General features: G+C 31.2%; 1 protein-coding gene across 1 annotated transcript; it reads left to right on the top strand.

Annotated features, from left to right (window-relative positions):
- The first annotated feature begins 7,757 nt into the window (after window positions 1-7,757).
- Window positions 7,758-9,477, top strand: LOC114186195 (dof zinc finger protein DOF3.6-like). Its single transcript, XM_028074236.1, has 2 exons — window positions 7,758-8,025; window positions 8,192-9,477. Exons 1-2 carry the CDS (start codon window positions 7,975-7,977, stop codon window positions 9,050-9,052), a joined length of 912 nt encoding a protein of 303 aa, XP_027930037.1. The 5' UTR covers window positions 7,758-7,974; the 3' UTR covers window positions 9,053-9,477.
- The last annotated feature ends 12,785 nt before the right edge of the window (window positions 9,478-22,262 follow it).

The following is a 22,262-nucleotide window of genomic DNA, read 5'->3' on the forward strand; positions in this document are numbered from 1 at the left end:
AGTTGTTTCCTTTTCTTCCCCTAGGCTAAAAGAAATTATTGGGTTAATGCATTAGTTTTACAAATAATAAAAATATGTTTGATAAAAAAAAAAAAGGCATTGAATAGGTTGCATAGGATTTAATGGGCACTCCACGAGGATGTCTTAATCAACCATGAAATGACGAAGTTGAAAACGGTGAGTGTCGCGAATGGGTTATGGTGTCTACCAACTTTTACCTAAACAACAAGTGATGTCGCTGTTGTCACGCGATTCGGCCGAAAGTTCCCTCAGTCTCAAACACACACACACAACACAAACCACCACTTTCTCCTTTCAAATTTTAAATGCAAAATTTCCCAAACCAACGGCGTAAAAAAATAAACATTATTATCTTCTTCTTCGCACGCACAATTCACAATTCAAAATTTGAATAACAACAATAGAGAGAAACTTGGTGAATTTGAAATTGTGAATAAAATAATGGGTCATTCTATAATAGCTGGAAAATTGAGTTGCATGTGAATTAGGGTACCCCAGTGGCGTGGTCCTGGCTTCCTGGGAATGAGTCAATTTCATGGGTCCACTTTTATTAATTCACTAGAATTGGCTTCAATGAATAATAAATATTCAACAAAAAAATATAATAGAACTTGTTTGTTTTTAAAAAGTGTTATCTTCATTTATTTTCATTTTCATCTCCCAATTATTCTTCTCTTATCATCACAACTCGCAATAATGTGGACGTGTATTCCAGATATAGGATGTGTGATGCAGACCAACTTCTACTTAATTATTGAGAAACAATTCAACAAATTTATCCATCAAATTATAACCATTTATTTATTACTTTAGTTATTAAAGAATAAAAAAACGATGTTTTAGTTCTAGATGTTAAGTATTCATGAATTACCACCCAACCATACATATGTCCATACCCAAACCCTTAGTGGGCCTTATCCAACATTCTGGTAGGTTATGATTTGTGCACAATTAATTAATTGTACGGAAATCGTTTTAAATACATGTATATAATTAGAAGTAATTCTAAGTGGTGATGTAAATTAAAATGGAATTTTCTTTTTAATAAAAGATGGGTTATTAATTGATGAAGCTAATTAAACAGAATCGTACACTACGAAGGAGAACAACACCTATTCTAAAAGCTGCATCTTTCACCCTTGCTATTTAAAACATTCCCTACACTTCCCCTTTATCAAGCCCAAAATATCACGTAATTACTTCAATTTCATATTGTTTTATGTTTTCATATTTTCTTTTTTTTTTCAGAGATATGGATATTTTAAAAACCTAAATTTTAGTTATTATTTCCCATTTACACCCTAATTAAGGCTTTTTTGAATGATGACTAGTCCAAATATAAAATTACATAAAACTCAAGCTCCACTTAGTTTCAGTCATTCAAATTTCTCATTTTTTTTATAGAATAAAAATGTTAATAATACCGACATATATCTCTTTTATGTTATTTTAAATAAATAAAAACTCACTTCAAAATTGTCCAGACTCATGGTATATTTGGTATGATGGAAGGAAAAAAAAAGGACAGAAAATTGAAATTTGAACTTTTAAGAAGAGTACAACAAATTAAATTTTTACATTTAGTATGCAATATTTTTCCTTCTTTTTTTCTTTGCATTTCACTCCGTGTTCAGCCAAATAATTCTTATCACTAAAATGGTTCACCTATTTATTCAAAAACATATAAAAACAAAATAATTTAGTAACTAAAATCTAAATAACTAAAATCTAAGCAACTAATGTTAGAAACTATTTCAGATTATAACTCAAAATAATTATAGTTTTTTTTTATTTATAATAGGAATTATTTTAGATAAAAAAAATTAGTTTATAAAATGAAGTCTAAATTATTTAATATTGATAAACTATATTTTTTTTCTACACATTCTTCCACGATGTATGCAATGCTTTCTATCATTAGTGCCTCTTGAATTCTTGAATAGGAAATCCATTATTGTGATAATAGGCATTTTCAGTGTGTCCTATTTTTACACGGTAGGTGCAAGTAATAGATCCTACAATAATATTATGATTAATAGTTTTAATATAAGCAATAAGGTATGAAAAACTATATAAATCTAAAACGGAAAAAAAAAAGACGGAAAAAGAGAAGATACAACATAAATTCAAACTGCTTTATGTGTTTAACCTATATGTTGTTGCTTAAGCGGTGGCACCCCGAATATGTATATAAAAAAATACATAGTTTATCAAATATAATGAATAATTATTTTTTATTTTTAAAATTACTTATATATTTTGTGTGTGTTTTACATATAATTGACATATAGATTTCTAGTAGGAGTATTAAAATGGGTCAGTCTGATCTCTTTTGGTCCGGTCTGTCCATGGTCTGTCAAAAACAGGTCAGGCCGGACTAGTCCGTCACCAACAGACAGATTGAATATTATAACCCATCCTGCTTTAGGACGGATCGATCCGTCACCTTTTTTTAATTTTTAATTGTTTTTTATTATCTTTTAACTTTTTTTTAATTGTTTTTTTTAATTTTTTAAATACAAATTTATTTATATAATATAAAACATTATTATTTTTTAATTATTTTTAATTTTAAACATAAAAAAAATGTGTTGGCACATCAGGACGAGCTAATCTATTTTGATCTGTCAAACTGACGGACTAGACAAGTCAGACTACAACGAATTTAAAACTTCAATCCAATTCGTCATTTTCTTGATAGATTGACCTAGCAAACCTGGTTCGTTTTGACATTTCTAATTTGTGTGAAAGAAATGATGAAAGTTAAGAAAAGATGATGATGGTGGGGGAATGTAATTAACGAGAGAGGACATATACATGTGCAGTTTAATACGACTAAAACAGTTATCCACACGAAACAATATCTGGTTGAGGACTCTGAGGCATCAAATTTGAGATGAACTTTGACGCGCGTTTCAGTGGTGCTTGTGCGTTAATTGAAAAGCATATCCAAACACGTCGTAGTAAAGATATAGTTACATAATCAGAGTGATTGAGGCCCATTAGGCCCAAAGTGAGGCACATGCATGGGAGTGGTACGTAGTACCTGTTCTTTGCACTTTGCAGTGTTTGTGGGGAAAACCATGTTTGCTTTATCATGTTCTTAACTAGGTAGGCCCCACCATCTTCTTCTTTTCTGCTCTCTATTTCTCATGCACGTGCATGGCTGCAATTTATATCTCTCCATCGTGTCACTCACTCAGTGAGTGAATTCAGGGTTAAGGCTGCAATTTTAATCCCTTTCCATCTAAAACTTTGTAAAATTAAGTGCTAAGCTTTTCACAAGAAAATAAACACAATTAATAATAAAAAAAAAGCACCAACCTGTCAAAAAGATAGGGAATTAGATTCCAAAGCCACCAACATCCAATTTTGTACCTTCAACCGTTTTAAAAAGTTCGAATAATTCCCATTTAAAATAAACTAAATCCTTTCCCACTCAATTATTCATATGAACTAGGGTAAAATAAATAATGCTCGGTAAGTTTCATTCACAAAGCTTTTAAATTTGATTATGATTCTTAAACATGTAATTGAAAGATCTTTTTTTTATTCTACAGACGATGTTAATGTGGTCATTAAGATAACATTATATATTCTGACTTTAAGTATACTAAAATAATATTACTACAAATTATGATCACATATTAGCTACTTCGAAACTTTATTTTACTTTTTTTTTTTATCACAACTCTCTCTTTAAGGATTCAATAAATCAAGCAACAAACTGAAAATAAATTAAATAATATCCGAAGTTATTATTTCTTTAAAATAACCCTTTTGTTGAAGGTGATTTTTTTAGTACAACTTCTTTCTTTAGCTGGAAATGTATAAAATGCTTAGAGAGAAGTGGGTTTTGGTTTCAGTTTTGAAAAGACAAAGGATAGGACAATGGCGTTAAATAATGAATATTCAATATGAATTGGAACATTTTTGTTGTTGTGGAGAAAGGAAAAATTTGTACGTTTGGTTTTTGAAGTGTGGTAGTAAGTGATAATTTTCCTACCAACCTAACATAAAGTATAACGTCAAAGGTGGACTCATAAAATACTTTTAGCCACACATGTATTGGGTGAAATGTATATATGCTTTTACGTTATTTTTCTCAAATTTGTTTGGTCCAAAAGAATTTCTCAGGATTCTTTTTATTTTTTCAATGTTACCCATAAAAAAGAGAGGACATAATTTTTATATCTTTATTGGTAATGATGATGTGCTATATTTATCTGAATATGACGGTTTATATTACAAATAAAAATTTGATTTTATTTAAAATTGTGACATGAATAAATTGTCAAAGATACGAGTAGGAAGTAGAAGCATACGATTCCGTAGAGTGGTATAGTGGGTCCCGGATGTCGACGTGGCAGTAACGATTCCCGACCAAGAGCATCTGATGACAAAATGATTGATGATTTGGTGCATGGATGCATCATATTAAATTATTTATTTATTTATTTGTTTGTTTATATTTTGTGACCATAAATAAATAAATTACATGCCAAAGGCCAAACTTTGACCCCACCACCCCCACTTCCATGCACAATCTATGCCCACTCTCTCTTTCACTTTTACTATTTCACACCTAACTAATTTGTTTGGATAACAAGAAAGACTATTCAGTAAATTACGAAAAAAGGTGCGAAGATCAAAGAAAAAAATATTGAGATATTTTTGTTAGAGAAAGATTTGAAAAACTAAAGTATAATATTGGGTTATATATTCTTTCGCATATTGATTACGGTTATTTGAAAGATTCTGATTCTAGATATATATGACATTAGTATTATACATATAAAATATTTGACACTATCTTTATCTAAAATCTTAAGACAAATTGTGTTATGGATTTTTATTTTAATATAGTGTTTAAATTTGTTTTTTTTATCCATTGTAAAACTTTTTGACTCACACTTAAACTATTCCAAACAAATTTCTTACAAATTCACCAACTATAACCAATAATTTAAAAACATTAAATAATATATTTAAAAGAAATTTATTTTTAATGTTTAATTTTTATGTAAAATTACTAAAGTCTGGATAAACTTGTTTTCCTTTCCACATTAATTATCACTCTTATTTTACACGAATAAATCGTGTAAAATAATTAAAATTTTCTTAATCATTAGTAATATTAATCTTCGGTTTTGTTCTCAAATAAAAAACTTTGAAAACTATAAATCTAAATATATGAGTTGAGAACTGTCACTTCTTCTTTCCACTAAAGAAAACTTTTTATCAATTTTTACCAATAATGCATTAGACAAGATTAATTTTCAAAATTTATCTTAAAATTGTTAGACATTTCACGATATAAGATTAATTTACAATATATAACTGAGTGCAAAAATTATCTTATAAGTTAATTGTGTGATATTAAGTTAGACTAAAATTCACTTCTTAACAAAAATAAAATGAAATAAATAAATTCATTGAATATTATATTATTTTTCACATCAAAATACTATACCTTTTTAACGGTTCATTGCATTTTTTGTCTGCATTTAAATATTTATATTTAAAATGATATTTTGTCAAACAACATTTTCCAATAATAAAATAATAGAAAAGGAAAAACAAAAAGACGTGAATAGGATAGGTACTTTCTAAGGACAAAGGTAGGTTATAACGAAATAACTGAATTGAGCATTCAATATATTAAATTATTAAATTATTTACTGTCTAATAATAAATTAAAATTTCATTTTAAAAACATAATTTGATTAAAATTTTAAACATCATAATAATATTTGAAAACTTTACAATTTGATTGTAAATTTTAGTTCGACATTGTTGTTGTTTATTTTCTTTTCTTTTTGCTTTTAATTTTTCAATAAAGGTAATTTCCTTTTGCTTTAAATTTTTCAACAAATTTAAAGTGGAGAGAATACTCAAATTATATAATCCCATGTTCAAAGAAATTTTCTTTAGGAATTAATTAAGCGATAATTAATGGTTTAAGTTCCTAAAACAATCTTCCAAATTAGTTCTCAGTTGGTCATTCCAACATTAAATGCGGATCTCCAACACTTTACAGGAATAGAAATCATCATCTTCTAATTTCTATCAGAAAAAAAAAAAATTCCCCTGGAGCTGAAAAAGAAACATTTATTATAATAAATTCCAATAAATTAGACAAAAAAGTTGTGAACATGTGCGCATTCACACAAAAATAAAAATAAAAAATACATTTCCTTTACTTTTAAGAAGTAGACAAAATGTTGTTGTGGCTCAAACTTTAGTGGCCTTAACACATAAAATTTGTGACGTTGAATTAATAAATTTGGCATGTTTTTTCTTTGAGGAATATCTGATTTGTTTACTTTGTCTTTTATCAGTAGTTTATAGCTTACTCAGTGATGTCACTGGTGTTGGTGCTGTGCCCAAAAAGGATCTAACCACAACTTTAAGCCACTACTTTACTGGCCCTAAGTATCAAAAAAGTAAAGCAATTACAGGCTAGCTAGTGCCAATTACTTTATATTTTAGGGTTTTGCTTTGCAAGTGTTTTTTTTTTTTTTTTCAATCTGCGTTTTCCCTCTGAATTACCACTTTACTGGTTTTCTTTAATTATTGTTCCTTGGACCACAATCTTTGCAAATCATGTTTTTTTCTGTCATTTGATTAAATCTTTGTACTACTGTGTGAAATTGATTTCATAAGCTTAAACATGACGAATGCTCCAACACTTTCTGTGTTTACACCTTTGTTCCTATTCTCGCATTTTACTCTTAAACATGTTCCAAAAAGTAATCGGAACAGACAACGATGGATAAAACAAGAGAAAAAGAGCTTTAAGTTAAAATTTTGCAAAAATGCCATTCACATATTATATGTTTTTTGTTACACTACCTTTTAACCTTTTTAAATTAAAAAAAAAAAAATACACTGCAATTTTATTTTATTTTCAAACAAGTGTGTTTCGAAATGTTAGTTCTTGAAAAAATATTCGGAAAATGGTGTAAATATTCGGAAATTACTATTTTAATAATAATTTGAAGGTCGCAGATCTTGAAAACTGTCGATTTTTTTGGTTGGGAATGAAAAGACACGCCATCATCATTTGTGGTAAATATGTGTTTATGAATCTCGGATAATTATGGTTAATCACTGTGCTGTGAATGAGGCAGAAGTCAAAAACTACTGCAACATGTGTACGTGATTATTACTATTCTTGTTGCATGATTAAGAATTATTCATCTTTCGACATTTTTACAATTTTAATAATCTGTTATAATTCATTTTTTTTTCATGTAGACTTTAATAATTTGAATTTACCCACAGACTCAAAATCACCTTTCTTGTTTGTTTCACAGAGAATAATTTTTCATTCCTATACAGTAGTAATAACTTTGATTTGGAATTTTTTTTTACTGGCAGTCAATTTTAATATCAAATAACATAAAGAGAAAAGCTGCAAACAAGTTACTGCAAATTACTTTTACCCTTGTCTTCTGAACTTTATACACAATTATGCAGCAGAAGAAACTGGTGTTAATTTGTGTGTGATTAAGTTGAAGCAATAACGAGTAGTATTGAATAGAATGAGAATTAAGATTGAATTTTGAGAAGAGTATGATATATGTTAATTGAATGTTTCCATGCATGGGAGCCACCATCGCTTTTCTACGAACAAAATTTGAGAGGAAGAACGCGTCAAAAAGAAGCTTACAGGTTAAGATACTTGCTCCACTCAAAACCCTAAAATATAATAAAACAAAAAGAGATGAGAATGGGAGAATAAGCGCAAAGCAAACAAAGTAAAGCCTCTTCTTGCTTTCCTCTTCTCCATCCTCTCTTCTTTTTCCCTTACTTTCTTGCATCTGCTATTCCCTCTACCTAGTGCGATTCTACCTCCACCTTCTCCCTAAAGACCCATCAAACTTTATAAAAAAGAAACAAAAAAAAAAAAAACAAACACTCTCACACACACAAAAAGATTGAAGCACCATGGTTTTCTCTTCTATTCCAGTCTATTTAGATCCTCCCAATTGGCAGCAAGTAAGGTTTCAATTCCCTCAAATCTCAGCCACAGTTTTCCAAACCCTAAAACAAAATCACAAAAAGATAACTCATTAATATTCCTATTCCTTCTTTGCAATCTAATCTTCCTGAATATACCAGATTTTTTTTCATACTATTTTTCTCTCTTTCTTTTGCTCTGCAGCAACAAAATCAACATCAGGCAAATGGCGGTAACAGTCCCCAGCTGCTTCCTCCGATGCCTCAACAGCCACAGGAACCTCACGTCGGAGTTCATGAAGCCGCAGGCTCAATCCGGCCCGGTTTGATGGCGGATCGGTCCAAGATTCCGGCTCAGGAAGGAGCTCTCAAGTGTCCTCGGTGCGACTCCACCAACACAAAGTTCTGCTACTTCAACAACTACAGCCTCTCGCAGCCGCGCCACTTTTGCAAGACTTGCAGGCGTTATTGGACAAGAGGTGGTGCTCTCAGGAACGTTCCTGTCGGCGGAGGATGTCGGAGGAACAAGAAGAACAAAAGGAGTCGCTCCAAATCTCCGGTTCCTACTGAGAAATCATCACTTCCCAATCCCACAAGCGCGATGCCTGAACTTATTGGTCGATTCCCACAACCTTTCATGGCCTCTCTTCAGAGTATGAACCGTTATGGTGCAGGGAACGCCGGTGTTAACTTGCGTGAGATGCAAGCTCAGAACGGTTCGCATATGGGGTTTCAAATTGGTGGCCAGAGTCATGGTTCAAGTGTTACTGCTGCTGGAGGAGGATTGGAACAGTGGCGGTTTCAGCAATTCCCTTTCTTGAATGGTTTTGACTCAGCTTCTGCTGTTTCTTCCTACCCTTTTCAAACTGAAAGTGTTGAAGGCTTGGTTGGAGATATTGCTGCAAGTTCTAGGGTTACTCAGCTGCCACCACGGGTTAAATTGGAATACAACGGTGGTTTAAATTTGTCAAGATCTCCTTTGAGTGTGTCAGAAAATAGTAACCATTACTATTCGTGGACGGATTTATCTGGTCTTGCATCTTCTTCCGCTAGTCATCTCTTGTAACTTTGATGGGTTAGAGAAAAGAGAAATTCTATGTTAGACACAGAAATGTAAGGGTTTTGGTACTGTTATTTTTTTTTTTTATCAATAGCTGAATGAGTTTCCATCTAATCAAGTCACTCTCTCTGTCGACATGATTGAACTCGTTTAGTTATTGATCCAAAAAATAACTGTACCATTAAACTTATATTTCTATATCAGTTCTAGGATGGCAGCACTCCATCGTCTTCACGCGTCAGTGTTAACAGAAATCAGGCTGGTAGAATTTAGTCTTCAATTGTATATTTTCTTGTCATTGGTTTTGTTTATGTTTCTTCATGGAGCCAAGTGTCTTCTGTGTTCTATTGAGCTTTCTTTGTAAAACAGTGTGTGCATGTATTGTGTTTTGTTTGTTTACTGCGCGATATCATTCGGTTCAATTTTTTCTCTCTTCAGTTTTGTTACTCTCTTACATGCTTCATATCATGCTCGGTAACTCACACTAGTGTTCCATTTCGTTCATGTATGGCGATAAGCTAGAAGCACGATAAAGCAAAGGTATCAAGACAGAGGAAAAGTGATACTGCTATATACAGTATTAAAGAACGTGCCACCTATCCACACTAACATTTATCGAGGCAGTGTTTCTCGGGATAACTTTGTTAGAAATTTCAAGCTTGAGCACTTTTCTCGTATCTTGCAGCCTCTCTATACAAGTTTACATTATCTTAATGCAAAGTCATAAACATGGTTTTGCATACAAAGGTTCATTGTGTCGTGCTTCTTGGAGCCGATAAACAGATAACGTGAACAATAAAAAACTTTATGGTAAGTCACTCTTTCCTTTTTTCTTTTCTTTTTTCTTTCTCTCTTCCGTGCATTTGCTGGTACTTCAGTTGCTATGAGGTTTCGCACGCACTCAAGCTTTATTCTGAGAAAAACTTATCAGAAACTTGATTGTGTCGACAGTCATTTAACGTCCATGGATGGATCCTTACCTGTCCTCAAAATTGTCGCAAAATCAGAATTCCGAGGAAGCTCCAATCATTGTACTTTCAGCATATTCGTAGTAGGAAGTTTCCTTATCGCGATGCGAATTTTCAGTTAAGAGTATTCAGTTACAGAAGCTCCAAGTCAAAAATGAGTGTGAATGGGAGAGAAAAATAGGAAGAGAGAAAACTCGTAAAGAAAATATACATTCGACATGAGTCAACAGGCAAGACTAAGACTTTACGATGTTGTTGTAATTATGAAATTAGATTCATAAGCTGGGACGTACACATATTTGTTTGTTTTTGAGGTCGAAAGTTGAAGTAAGATAAGCAGTCTTAGAAGACGCCAAAATCCCACTCAAAACCATGCAATTGGACCGACCTGAAGTGGGTGAGTGTTCTAGAACTTGTTCAGAAGAAGGATGCAAGAAACAAACACAAATAATGAATGCATGATTTTAGGTGATATTATTATATTATTATGCACTTGAAAACAAAAGGAAAAGGAAAAGAGTGGTGAAGATAAATGCAAACTTTTTTCTACGTATTATGATGTAAATCTGGCTCACCATCGACAGTGGAGTTATCCGTGCGCTTCAGAGGTAACTGAATGCATGTGTTGAAACGCTAATAATTACTAACTTTATTATTACAATAGCACTGAGAATAAATGAAGTTATCTTTTAAAAAAGAAAAAGCAGATGATAACTTTTGTAAGGACCAATGCTGCCTTTCAACAACGAATAAAGCAACACGACCAGCAGTGGCCAATCCAGACAAAAGCTCTCTCCGTGTCTGTGTTTCGTCAGCTAGTCATGGGATGTCTTAGCCAGAACAAAAATGTCGGTGTGAGTGCTTCTCAAACAATGTCTTCAACCTGCAATTCATATATCCCAGTCCACCTGCTTCTCTTAACACTTTCTTTCCAGAACGGCACAAACTAACCTATTTTTGTATTCAAATTCAACCTCTATTTAGTAAACTATGTAGGATAATGATGGAACTTTAAACCACACAGTCATGAATAGTTTTTATATCTTTCTGTATCTCTGTTATATGAAGGTCAGAGTGAGTTTGAGGAAAAGACGTAAAGAGCAAGAAGTGGAGATGAAGTTTAATAGACCCATTTATATATTCAAATGGTGTTTTCAGAACCAGTAAAAAGAAGAGAAAAAAAAAACAGTGTTTCATTTACCCTATCATATATGTATCTTCTAATTCTTTTTCTATCGTTCTTCTTTCACTTTTAGCCTTTTTCTTTTCACAGTGGCGTGGGACCTTAACCTTACATATTCATGGCGTGGCAGATACCGTTACCAACTTAACTTAGAGTCGTCAATAATGTGCATTGGTGCCAATGCGTTTTTTTCTAAAAGAAATTTTGCTGTTAATACTGATCCTTTAACCCAAGAAATAAGCAGAAAAAAGTTATTGGTTACCTTCAAACATTTAAAACCAGACAGAAACTACCGAGAACCATATTTAGATGAAGATGAAGTACGAAAAGAGAGACAGAGAGGCAAAAGAAAAGCAACGGTTGCTATGTATAGTCTCAGTTTCTACAATTTTATGTGCCACGCACTTATGTTTTCCTTTCTATGTTATGTCTATGTGTATCATCACTCTTTTATACCAACGAAAATTATAAATATATATATCTTTCGATTTTCCAATTTTCCATTGCATTTCAATATTTAATAAAATACTAATATTTTAACTTTTTTTTACTTAATGAATGTCAATTTATTTTATATTTTAAAACAAAAAAAAAAGTATTCATTTGTGTTGCATAGGTGTAGAGTAGAAAATGTAATGTTTGTATATTATCGCCCTTCTTTAGAATTTACATTTTTCTGTGCTAGGAAAATAAATAATTATTAGAGTTATTTAAATTAATATATATATATATATATATATATATAAATTAAATTAAATACTATCTATTATTAAAAGAATAATTGTTCAATTCTCACTCTTTCATATTTAGGAATAACAAATAGAATCATTATGAAAATCATAACTTGTTTGTGGCAGCAGCAGAATGGGGTGCCAGTGGCAGCGGCAGTGTTCATACATAATTTAAAAATATTCATAAAGTATTTAAATTATAAATCCTTGAATAATAATTAGAGTTCATGAAGATTTGGGATAAAATTAAATTAGGGTTTATAGCATTAGGGAAAAACATCATAAGGGAGAAACATCACATAATAGGAGGATCATAAATCCTACAACCTTACTCTGATACCACATGTAAAACTAATTAAGGATCTAAGAGTTATGATTCTCACTCCATAAAACATAATAGAGCACTGACCTTCATCCATGAGAGATCCTGTGAATATGCGTTCTTCAAATTTGTAATCTTGTGTGCTCTTCAACCACCGTTTCCCAATCTATCTCTTTGTCTTTCTTTCTCTTCTCATACGTTCTTGATGGGTTACCGTGAAAAGAACCTTATGACCAGAGACAGAACCCCAATTCTTTTTATAAACCAACGTCCATCAAGTTTTTGGTTTTATTTTATCTTTATCTTTTATTTATTTCATTATCACTTCCCATAATAATAACCAATAAGTCTTTATATTTTATTAAATCACAATTGGGCCATCATAATATTTCAAATGAGTCACTAATAAAATTAATTCGTCAATTAATTATAACATTCTCACACTTGACTCATATGATGTCATAACATTATGTGATTTAATACATAAACATAATGCGCAATAAAAGACTTTGCATAAATTGGTTCCATCATTATTCATAATTAAAGATACAAACATAATAAGAGTCATGACGGTCACACATCATTTGATCGACATGATCCCTCTCATGTACTACTATATCATCTCTTTCTCCTTAATATGACCTTAAAAACGAGAAGTCCATAATGGGTTCAAACATAATGTCATTTTACAAAGCAATAACATAACATAATTTGTTTTCTTCATCATAATTTTCATGCATAAACATAAAGAAGAAAACACAGATTTCAGAAATTTATACATTAGGGAGCTCAGAGTGTCACATAAACATTAAAAAACATTAACATTCAACATTTAACATTCACTAGTAGACATAATGCCCATATTCTTTACATGACCAGCATACAATTTGGGCGGTAACCCTTTTGTTAAAGGGTCAGCATTCATAAGATTTGTGCTAATATGTTCTATTGACACTTTACGTTTCTGAACTTCTTCTTTAACGGCAAAGTATTTCAACTCCATATGTTTAGCACCTTTAGAATACTTGTCGTTTTTAGAAAAGAAGACTGTTGTGGAATTATCACAATAAATTTTCAGCGGCTTGGAAATATTGTCGACTACTCCAAGTCCTGAAATAAAGTTTCGCAACCAATTAGCCTGAACTGTGGCCTCAAAGCATGCCACAAATTCAGCTTCCATGGTGGATGCAGCAATGACAGACTGCTTCGCACTTTTCCATGAAATCGCTCCTCCGGCTAAAAGATACACATAACCAAATGTATACTTTCTTGTATCCACACAGCCGGCAAAGTCTGAATCTGTATAACCTATCACCTCAAGGTGATCAGATTTTCTATAAGTAAGCATGTGATTCTTTGTTCCTTGTAGGTATCTTAAAACTTTCTTTGCAGCTTTCCAATGCTCCAGACCTGGATTACTTTGGTATCTACCAAGCATACCAACTGCAAAGCTAATATCTGGCCTCGTACAGGTTTGAGCATACATCAAACTCCCAACAACAGATGCATAAGGGATATTTTCCATCTGTTTCCGTTCCAAATCATTCTTTGGACATTGCATGAGACTAAACTTGTCTCCTTTCTGTATTGGAACAGGAGATGCTGAACATTTATCCATTCTGAATCTCTCTAAAACTTTATTAATATATGCATTCTGAGACAAACCTAACAATCCTTGTGATCTGTCACGGAATATTTCTATTCCTATCACATAGTATGCCTCACCCATATCTTTCATTTTAAAGTTATTAGAGATAAACCTCTTAGTCTCACTTAATAGACTAAGATCATTAGTCGCAAGCAAGATATCATCAACATACAGAATCAGAAATATAAACTTACTCCCACTGACCTTCAGATATATACACCGATCAACGGTGTTTTCCTTAAATCCAAAGGACACAATAGTATCATTGAACTTAAGATACCATTGCCGAGAAGCTTGTTTAAGTCCATATACTGATCTCTTAAGTTTACACACCATGTGCTCCTTTCCTTCTTCAGCGAACCCCACCGGTTGGTCCATATAGACATCCTCTTCTAAATCCCCATTCAGAAAAGCAGTTTTAACATCCATTTGATGCAACTCAAGATCATAATGAGCTACTAATGCCATGATAATTCTAAAAGAATCTTTCTTAGAAACAGGCAAAAATGTTTCCTTATAGTCAATGCCATCCTTCTGAGTAAAACCTTTGGCAACAAGACGGACCTTGTAACGTTCAATATTGCCTTGAGAGTCACGCTTAGTCTTAAAAACCCATTTACACCCAACTCTCTTGCATCCTTCTGGCAATTCCACAAGGTCCCATACGTCATTATGTGCCATTGATTTAAGCTCATCTTTCATGGCATCTAACCACTTATCAGAATTATCACCATTAATGGCTTCTGAAAAAGAAATTGGATCATTATCAATGCTTAAGTAATTTTTTGACTCTTGTAGATAAACCACATAGTCATTCAAAATAGCAGACTTTCTATCTCTATGAGATCTTCTTAATACTGTTTCTTGTGGTTGTTCTACTATCGGTTCATTATTAACCTCGGGATCATTAATTTGTTGTTCTTCTTGATTGTTGTAAGTTTCTACAACATGTGGAACAACAACTCTTGATAAAGAAGTACTAGTTATAGGAACTTGTACTCTAACTTCCTTAATCTCCACATTTCGTGAAGCTTCACTCCCACTGGTTTCACCATTTTCAATGAACCGAGCATTTCCAGTTTCAACGATTCTTGTACTATGGGTAGGACAGTAAAACATATACCCCTTTGATTTTTCTGGATAACCAATGAAAAATCCACTGATTGTTCTTTCATCCAGTTTCTTTTCTTGTGGATTGTATATTCTTACTTCTGCCTGACAACCCCAAACATGCAGGTGTCTCAAACTGGGTTTCCTATTCGTCCATAACTCAAAAGGAGTCTTTTGAACAACTTTACTAGGAACCCTGTTCAACAAATACATTGCAGTCTTTAAAGCATACATCCACAATGATACAGGTAAACATGAATTACTTAACATAATCCTAATCATATCCATTAAGGTTCGATTACGCCTTTCTGATACACCATTTTGTTGTGGTGTGCCTGGCATTATGTATTGAGCACAAATACCACGTTTCTCAAGGAACTTAGCGAACGGACCAGGGAGTTGTCCACTTTCATCATATCTTCCATAATATTCACCACCTCTATCAGACCTTACGATTTTCACCTTTTTGTCTAATTGCCTTTCCACTTCATTTATATAAACTTCCAAGGCATTTACTGACTGAGATTTCTCATGCAGTAGATAGACATGTCCATAACGCGAAAAATCATCAATAAAGGTGATGAAGTACTTCTCTTTATTGAAAGAATTTACATCAAACGGATCACATATATCGGTGTGTAGGATTTCAAGAAGATGAGTGCTTCTCATGGCTCCTTTCTTTGTGTGTTTAGTTTGTTTGCCTTTAATACAATCCACACACACATTCAAATCAGTAAAATCTAAATCCGGAAGGATTTCATTCTTTACTAATCTTTGCATCCTTTCTTTGGAAATATGTCCCAAACGTTTATGCCATAAGTAAGCAGATCGTTCATCCACTAAACTACGTTTAGTGCCAACATTGTGATGCAAAGTCATAAGAGTTTTAGCATATAAATTATCCAAATTCAATTTATATAAACCATCATAAAGTGTACCAGATCCAATCATAAAAGTACGCTTAAACAAACTGAAACAACCATTCCCAAACTTAAAAGAATATCCAGCAATATCAAGCTTAGACAAAGAAATTAAATTCCTAGTGATACTATGTACATAAAAAGTATCCATAAGGTCTAAGTGATATCCAGTGTCGAGGATTAGACGATAAGTCCCGACCGCTTCCACTGGAACTTTCTCTTTATTGCCCATGAAGACAAACTCCTCATTTGGGTTTATGGTTCGGGTTGTAAGAAATCCCTGCATCACATTAGAAACATGAGTCATACATCCAGAATCAATCCACCACGTATTATGGGGAACTTCAGTTAAGTTTGATTCAAAACATACGTAAGCATTATGCTCACCTTTCTTTTCGAACCAAGCCTTACGCTTTATGCAATCCTTCTGGAAATGTCCAGACTTCCCGCAGAAATGACATTTGTCATTTTTCTTCTGGATTTTGGTTGAGGACTCGTCAATCTTCAGTGGTCCTTTACCCTTTCCATGTTTCTTAGCAACTTTCTTTCCAACAGCTCCTTGATTCTTCACATATTGAATACAGTGGCTTCCTAAGTTCTTCAGTCGGGTCTCCTCCTGAACTAGCATACTGTGCAATTCATGCACATTCCACTTGTCTTTCATGGTGTTGTAGTTCATCTGGAACGGACCATACTTAGACGGTAATGAGTTCAGAATGAACTGCACGAGAAAACCTTCATCCACTGCCATTCCTAAAGACTTAAGTCTTGCTACGATATTTGTCATCTCGATCACATGCTCATGCATGGTACGCGAACCGTCAAACTTCATAGTGATCAACGTACTCATCAGTGTCCCAGCGAGAGACTTATCAGCAGTTTGGGAGCGCTCTTCCACAAATTTCATAAATTCTTTTGCGTCATCAGTTTTGGGAAGAGCTGACTTTATATTGTTTGCTATGCTCATTCTCATAAACATTAAGCTAAGTCTGTTTGATCTTACCCAGGCTTTGTAATGGGCTTTCTCTTCATTGCTACTAGCATCCGTGATAGCAGCCGGCTTTTCAACTAGAAGAGCTAGATCAAGATCCAACACACCTAAGTGAAATTGGACTTGCTCACTCCAGTCAGGGAAATTCAACCCATTAAAGACTGGAACAGACGAAGCATGCGCGTGTAAAGATACCGGAACAGAGACTACAATTAACACATGCCTAACATTAATGCTTTGAGTCATAAAACTAAACGTAAAAACAGATTCAGATATAAATAATCATTCTATGCATACTAATGTTCTCCTTTGGGAGATCCACTAATACACAAACATAAACATAATGATGCTAATCACATTATAAAATTATTGATAATTAAAATATGCATCAACTAGAATCACCTATTACCTTTGGGTATATAAATAAAACTAGTGACGCATACAAAATTATCTACAATCATGTTCATTAATTATGAGAATAATTAATCAACCTTTGGGCGATCCTTAAATGTCTTATAATTAATGAATTTTAATTAACCCATAAATTTAATTATTCATAATTTAGCATCCATACTATGGGTAGTTAAAATAAAAAACATTAATAATTTGAAATCATATAAACTTTAAAATTTTGACCACTTTGGTGACTAACAAAATTTATCATACTTAATTTCAAATAAATAAATACACATACATTTAATTGCTATAAACTTTATATAGCATCCTCATTAATTTTAATTTAACAATAACAAACATAAATATTATTACAAATTAAAATAAAATAATTAATTATTTATATAAATAAAATAATTAATATTAATTTATTGGTGACATAAATCAATAAAAACATTAAACTTTAATTTAAATCTTGATTAACCATGTTCACACGGTATGAAATTTGGAAAACTTTCAATAGGCACGTTCACACAATAATAACACACGTTCACCTAGTTTTATGCCATTCACTTGCATTCATTCCAAATTCACGTTCATGCAACAGTTTTTTCATCAATTTTTTCAATGCCACGTAACAGTTCATTATATTTTCATTCGAAATTAAACAACTTTCAAACTTCACAATAACAATAACGGCACAACTTGTTTGTGGCAGCAGCAGAATGGGGTGCCAGTGGCAGCGGCAGTGTTCATACATAATTTAAAAATATTCATAAAGCATTTAAATTATAAATCCTTGAGTAATAATTAGAGTTCACGAAGATTTGGGATAAAATTAAATTAGGGTTTATAGTATCAGGGAAAACATCATAAGGGAGAAACATCACATAATAGAAGAATCATAAATCCTACAACCTTACTCTGATAACACATGTAAAACTAATTAAGGATCTTTAAGAGTTATGATTCTCACTCCATAAAACATAATAAAACACTAACCTTGATCCATGAGAGATCCTGTGAATATGCGTTTTTCAAATTTATAATCTTGTGTGCTCTTCAACCACCGTTTCCCAATCTATCTATTTGTCTTTCTTTCTCTTCTCACACGTTATTGATGGGTTGGGTTACCGTGAAAAGAACCTTATGACCAGAATCCCAATTCTTTTTATAAACCAACGTCCATCAAGTTAGTTTTATTTTATCTTTATCTTTTATTTTATTTCATTATCACTTCCCATAATAATAACCAATAAATCTTTATATTTTATTAAATCACAATTGAACCATTATAATATTTTAAATAAGTCACTAATAGAATTAATTCGTCAATTAATTCTAAAAAGTATGCGGATAAATTTGGTATGAAAACAAAAAAATGTGTACGTATATATCCGTTTGTCCATGTTCTATATTCGTCCCTATTCTTGTGTCAGTCATGCTCCATATTCGTCTATATACTCATTTTCATTTTAAATTAATAAAACACATATAATTTATTAGTTGACTTAAAAAAATTATTTTCTTTATTTTTTTTATCCTTAGTTTAGTGTCGTTTGAAAAATATTTAATTTGCTTTTTTTTATAATTTTTTGTTTATTCTCTCAAACTTAGTTGTTTAATATTTACAAAATTTACTCAAATCAAAATCCTAAAATATACTTTCAATCACAACATTAACTACAAATTCTTCCATTTATGTAGTGTCGTTCAAAGGGTATATTATATTTGATAAAACACGAATTTCAATTTTATTAAATATAATAATGTAAATTATTTCTACTTTTTTTAAAAAAAATTACGTATTATTTACTTTTTTCATAAAAAAAATGACTAACTCTTAATCTCAAAAGGTCAAACCTGTGGTATTTTGCTTTGAAATTTATGCAATTATAAAAATATATCCTTGTTACATTGAATTTTTTATTTTCTTTAATATGATCTTTATTTTTTGTGAAAAAACATTTAACAAATATCTAAAATAATAAAAAAAAAACAGTATACGAACACAATTACTGCGAATATACATTTACCGATTAAGGATGGAGATCAAAAGGAAAATAAATTTTCAATTCCAAGATAATTATAAAATTATCTTCTGTCTTTGAGAAACCCAGCAAAAGAAAGTTTTGATTCAATCCCAATAACCCTCAAATTGACCCAGAAGACATTCAAAATATTTGACCCAAATGGGGATTGCTTATTGGGCTAATATAGAATATACGTCTATTTCTTTATGCACTCCCAGAATTACTAACTGCACCTTCACAATACCACCACCGCTTCCACCATCGTGTGCGCAAAAGAGGAAGAGACGGAGAACTCTAGATAAAGAAGAGAGAAAATACAGAAAAAAAAAAAAAAAAACTCATTCTGGAAAAGATTTTTTCAAATCATATTACATGTATTGTGCAAAGTTTTTTACAAAACACAATTCATATATTAGTATTTCGAATACTCATTCCAGAAGATATTTATGAGTTTCAGAAAATTCTTTTCAAAATCACCATTTCAAAAAATTTATTCTGAAAGATATTTTATATATTAGGAAAGTTTTGTTCCGAAAATCATATTCTGAAAATTTTTGTTTCGGAAATATTGTTCAGGAAAACTTCCGGAATTCTAATCTGAAGTCAATTTTCTGAAGAGTAAAGTGGTCATTTGGAAAGTTTGAGGGGTGCCTAAAGAAATTGAGTGGGTGCATAAAGTAAAATTTAAATGTGTACCATTTTTTTTTATCGTACTTTAAGGTCAAGCAACGAGGAATGACAGTGACATGGTTGGAGATATTTATGCTAATGGATTGACAATGACAATATCAACAATTAAAAACGCACAAATATGATAAACAAAAATGTTGATTGTTGTTGGTAATGCTATAATACAACGACTGAATTTTATGTTTTTCAATTTATATAACAATTTCATAACTTTCTGATATACATGTTTTTGTTGAACAATTTTATTTTTATTGTTTAGATAACTACTTATATATATATATATATATATATATATATATATATATATATATATATGTTATAATAAATGTTTCCTATTTTTATATTAAAATATTGTAATAATTAATTTTTGTGTATTTGGTGATGTAGGCACGTAACTTGTCGAAGTTTCCTTCTTGCGGAAATATGGTTTCAACGGGGTTGTTTCTTCAAGCAAAGGCTTTCCTGTTATAGAAGAAAAGACAAGAATAAAGTTGAAAGATTAGGTTCCGTTATAGTAATAATAATAACAATAAAATAAAAAAGCTAACACCATCCCAGTCATATCATTCTCACTACAAAAAGGAATTTTTCCTCCATTAACCCAATTAAAATGCTAAGCATCATTAAGCATGCTTAAGTAAATATACTTATAAAAATTCATAGCCATCATTTACTATTTGCTTCCATCCTAATGATAGATTCAATTTACACTTCTCACTAAAAACTTGGCTTTGTTCCAAAAGTAGTATCAAATCCATCCAAAATAAAGTTAAAGTGTATTTAACACTAAAAACATAATTGCACTGCAATCTTTTAGAAAAATTATACAAATATATAGATTAAAAAAATGACAAGAATAAGTTAGTCGCGAATGACATGTCTTTATTACGAAATAATTGTGTTAAAAGTGACGTAACTTGTAGTTGAAAATAATTTTAAGGGTTAAATATGTTTTTGGTCCCTTAATTTTTAGTAAATTTTAAAATTTATTTATTTCGAAACTTTATACTAATTTAGTCCTTCATCTTTTGAAATACGTGAATTTAGTCTTTTTAATTAAAATTTATTAGGTTTATTTGATGTTTCGTACGCATTTCACGATGGTATTTGATTTGTTTATATTGGTTGACACATTCTTTTTCTTTAATGTAAAGTCAAATACTATTATGAAATGCGCTTGAAATGTCAAATAAACTTAACAAAATTTGATTAAAAGGACTAAACCCACATATTTTCAAAGATAAAGGACTAAATTGCTCAAAAGTTTCAAAATTGACTAATTTCAAAATTCACTGAAAGTTAAGGGACCAAAAACATATTTAACCCTAATTTTAAAGTTGAAGACATACTAAAGTGACGCAGATTGAAATGTCACTCTAACACAATTTATATTATTTAACATCATTTCAGTTTAAAATTTACTAAACAAAATTTATGTCACATTAATACGACTTGAGCATAAAAATATTTTGTACTATAATTGTGTCATTCTAATATGATTTCTTCTAAAAAATTGTGTCAATATGACACAACTTACCTATATTCATAATTTTTTCAAGTCTTCTATTTCAGTTATTTTTTTTAATTATACAATTGTTTTTTTCATCTATAACACTAAATATGTATCGAGATATTTCTTTATTGGAAATCTGAGATAAATTTGTAAGAAAATAACTCATAATATCTATATTTACTTTTAATAAAAAAAAGCATGCCCCAAATAATATAAACTTTTTGTGTAATTTTTACCAAAAGAGAAAAAATAGAGAAAAGTTTTAGATGAAGCAATATGATTGTGGAAAAATCACGTACTTTTATTTTATTAAACGATAGAAAAGTAAAGTTGACCGTGTCTTGAGCAGCCGAGTTAGGATGATCTCCATTTTTGAATTCCATAGATTTTTTCATTTTATGTATGAAATCGAAGAAAAGTGGTTGTTGTGTTGACAAAAAGTATACGATGGCTCTTTTAATAAATACAAACAACACTTAGTTCCTACCAAATTGTGAACAAGTGGACCCTACTTTCAAATCTCTATTTTTCTTTCATTTTCATCCATTTCACATGCGTTTGTTCCTCAATAACATTATTTAGCAGGTTTAGACACATTTATTTTTTAATTTAAAATATAAGCAATTCAATTAAAATTTCAACAAATTATAACTTCTTTACTTATAAGTTACTCGGTAAAAATAAATTTTCTTCTATTTTAAAAAAATGTTTTTT

This window comes from Vigna unguiculata, chromosome 5 (genome assembly GCF_004118075.2).
Source record: "Vigna unguiculata cultivar IT97K-499-35 chromosome 5, ASM411807v1, whole genome shotgun sequence".
Lineage (NCBI taxonomy): Eukaryota > Viridiplantae > Streptophyta > Magnoliopsida > Fabales > Fabaceae > Vigna > Vigna unguiculata.

Coding starts and splice junctions, on each gene's coding strand:
- LOC114186195 (XM_028074236.1), top strand. CDS start 7,975: ATGGTTTTCTCTTCTATTCCAGTCTATTTAGATCCTCCCAATTGGCAG. Junction 8,026..8,191: donor ATCCTCCCAATTGGCAGCAA/GTAAGGTTTCAA, acceptor TTTGCTCTGCAG/CAACAAAATCAACATCAGGC.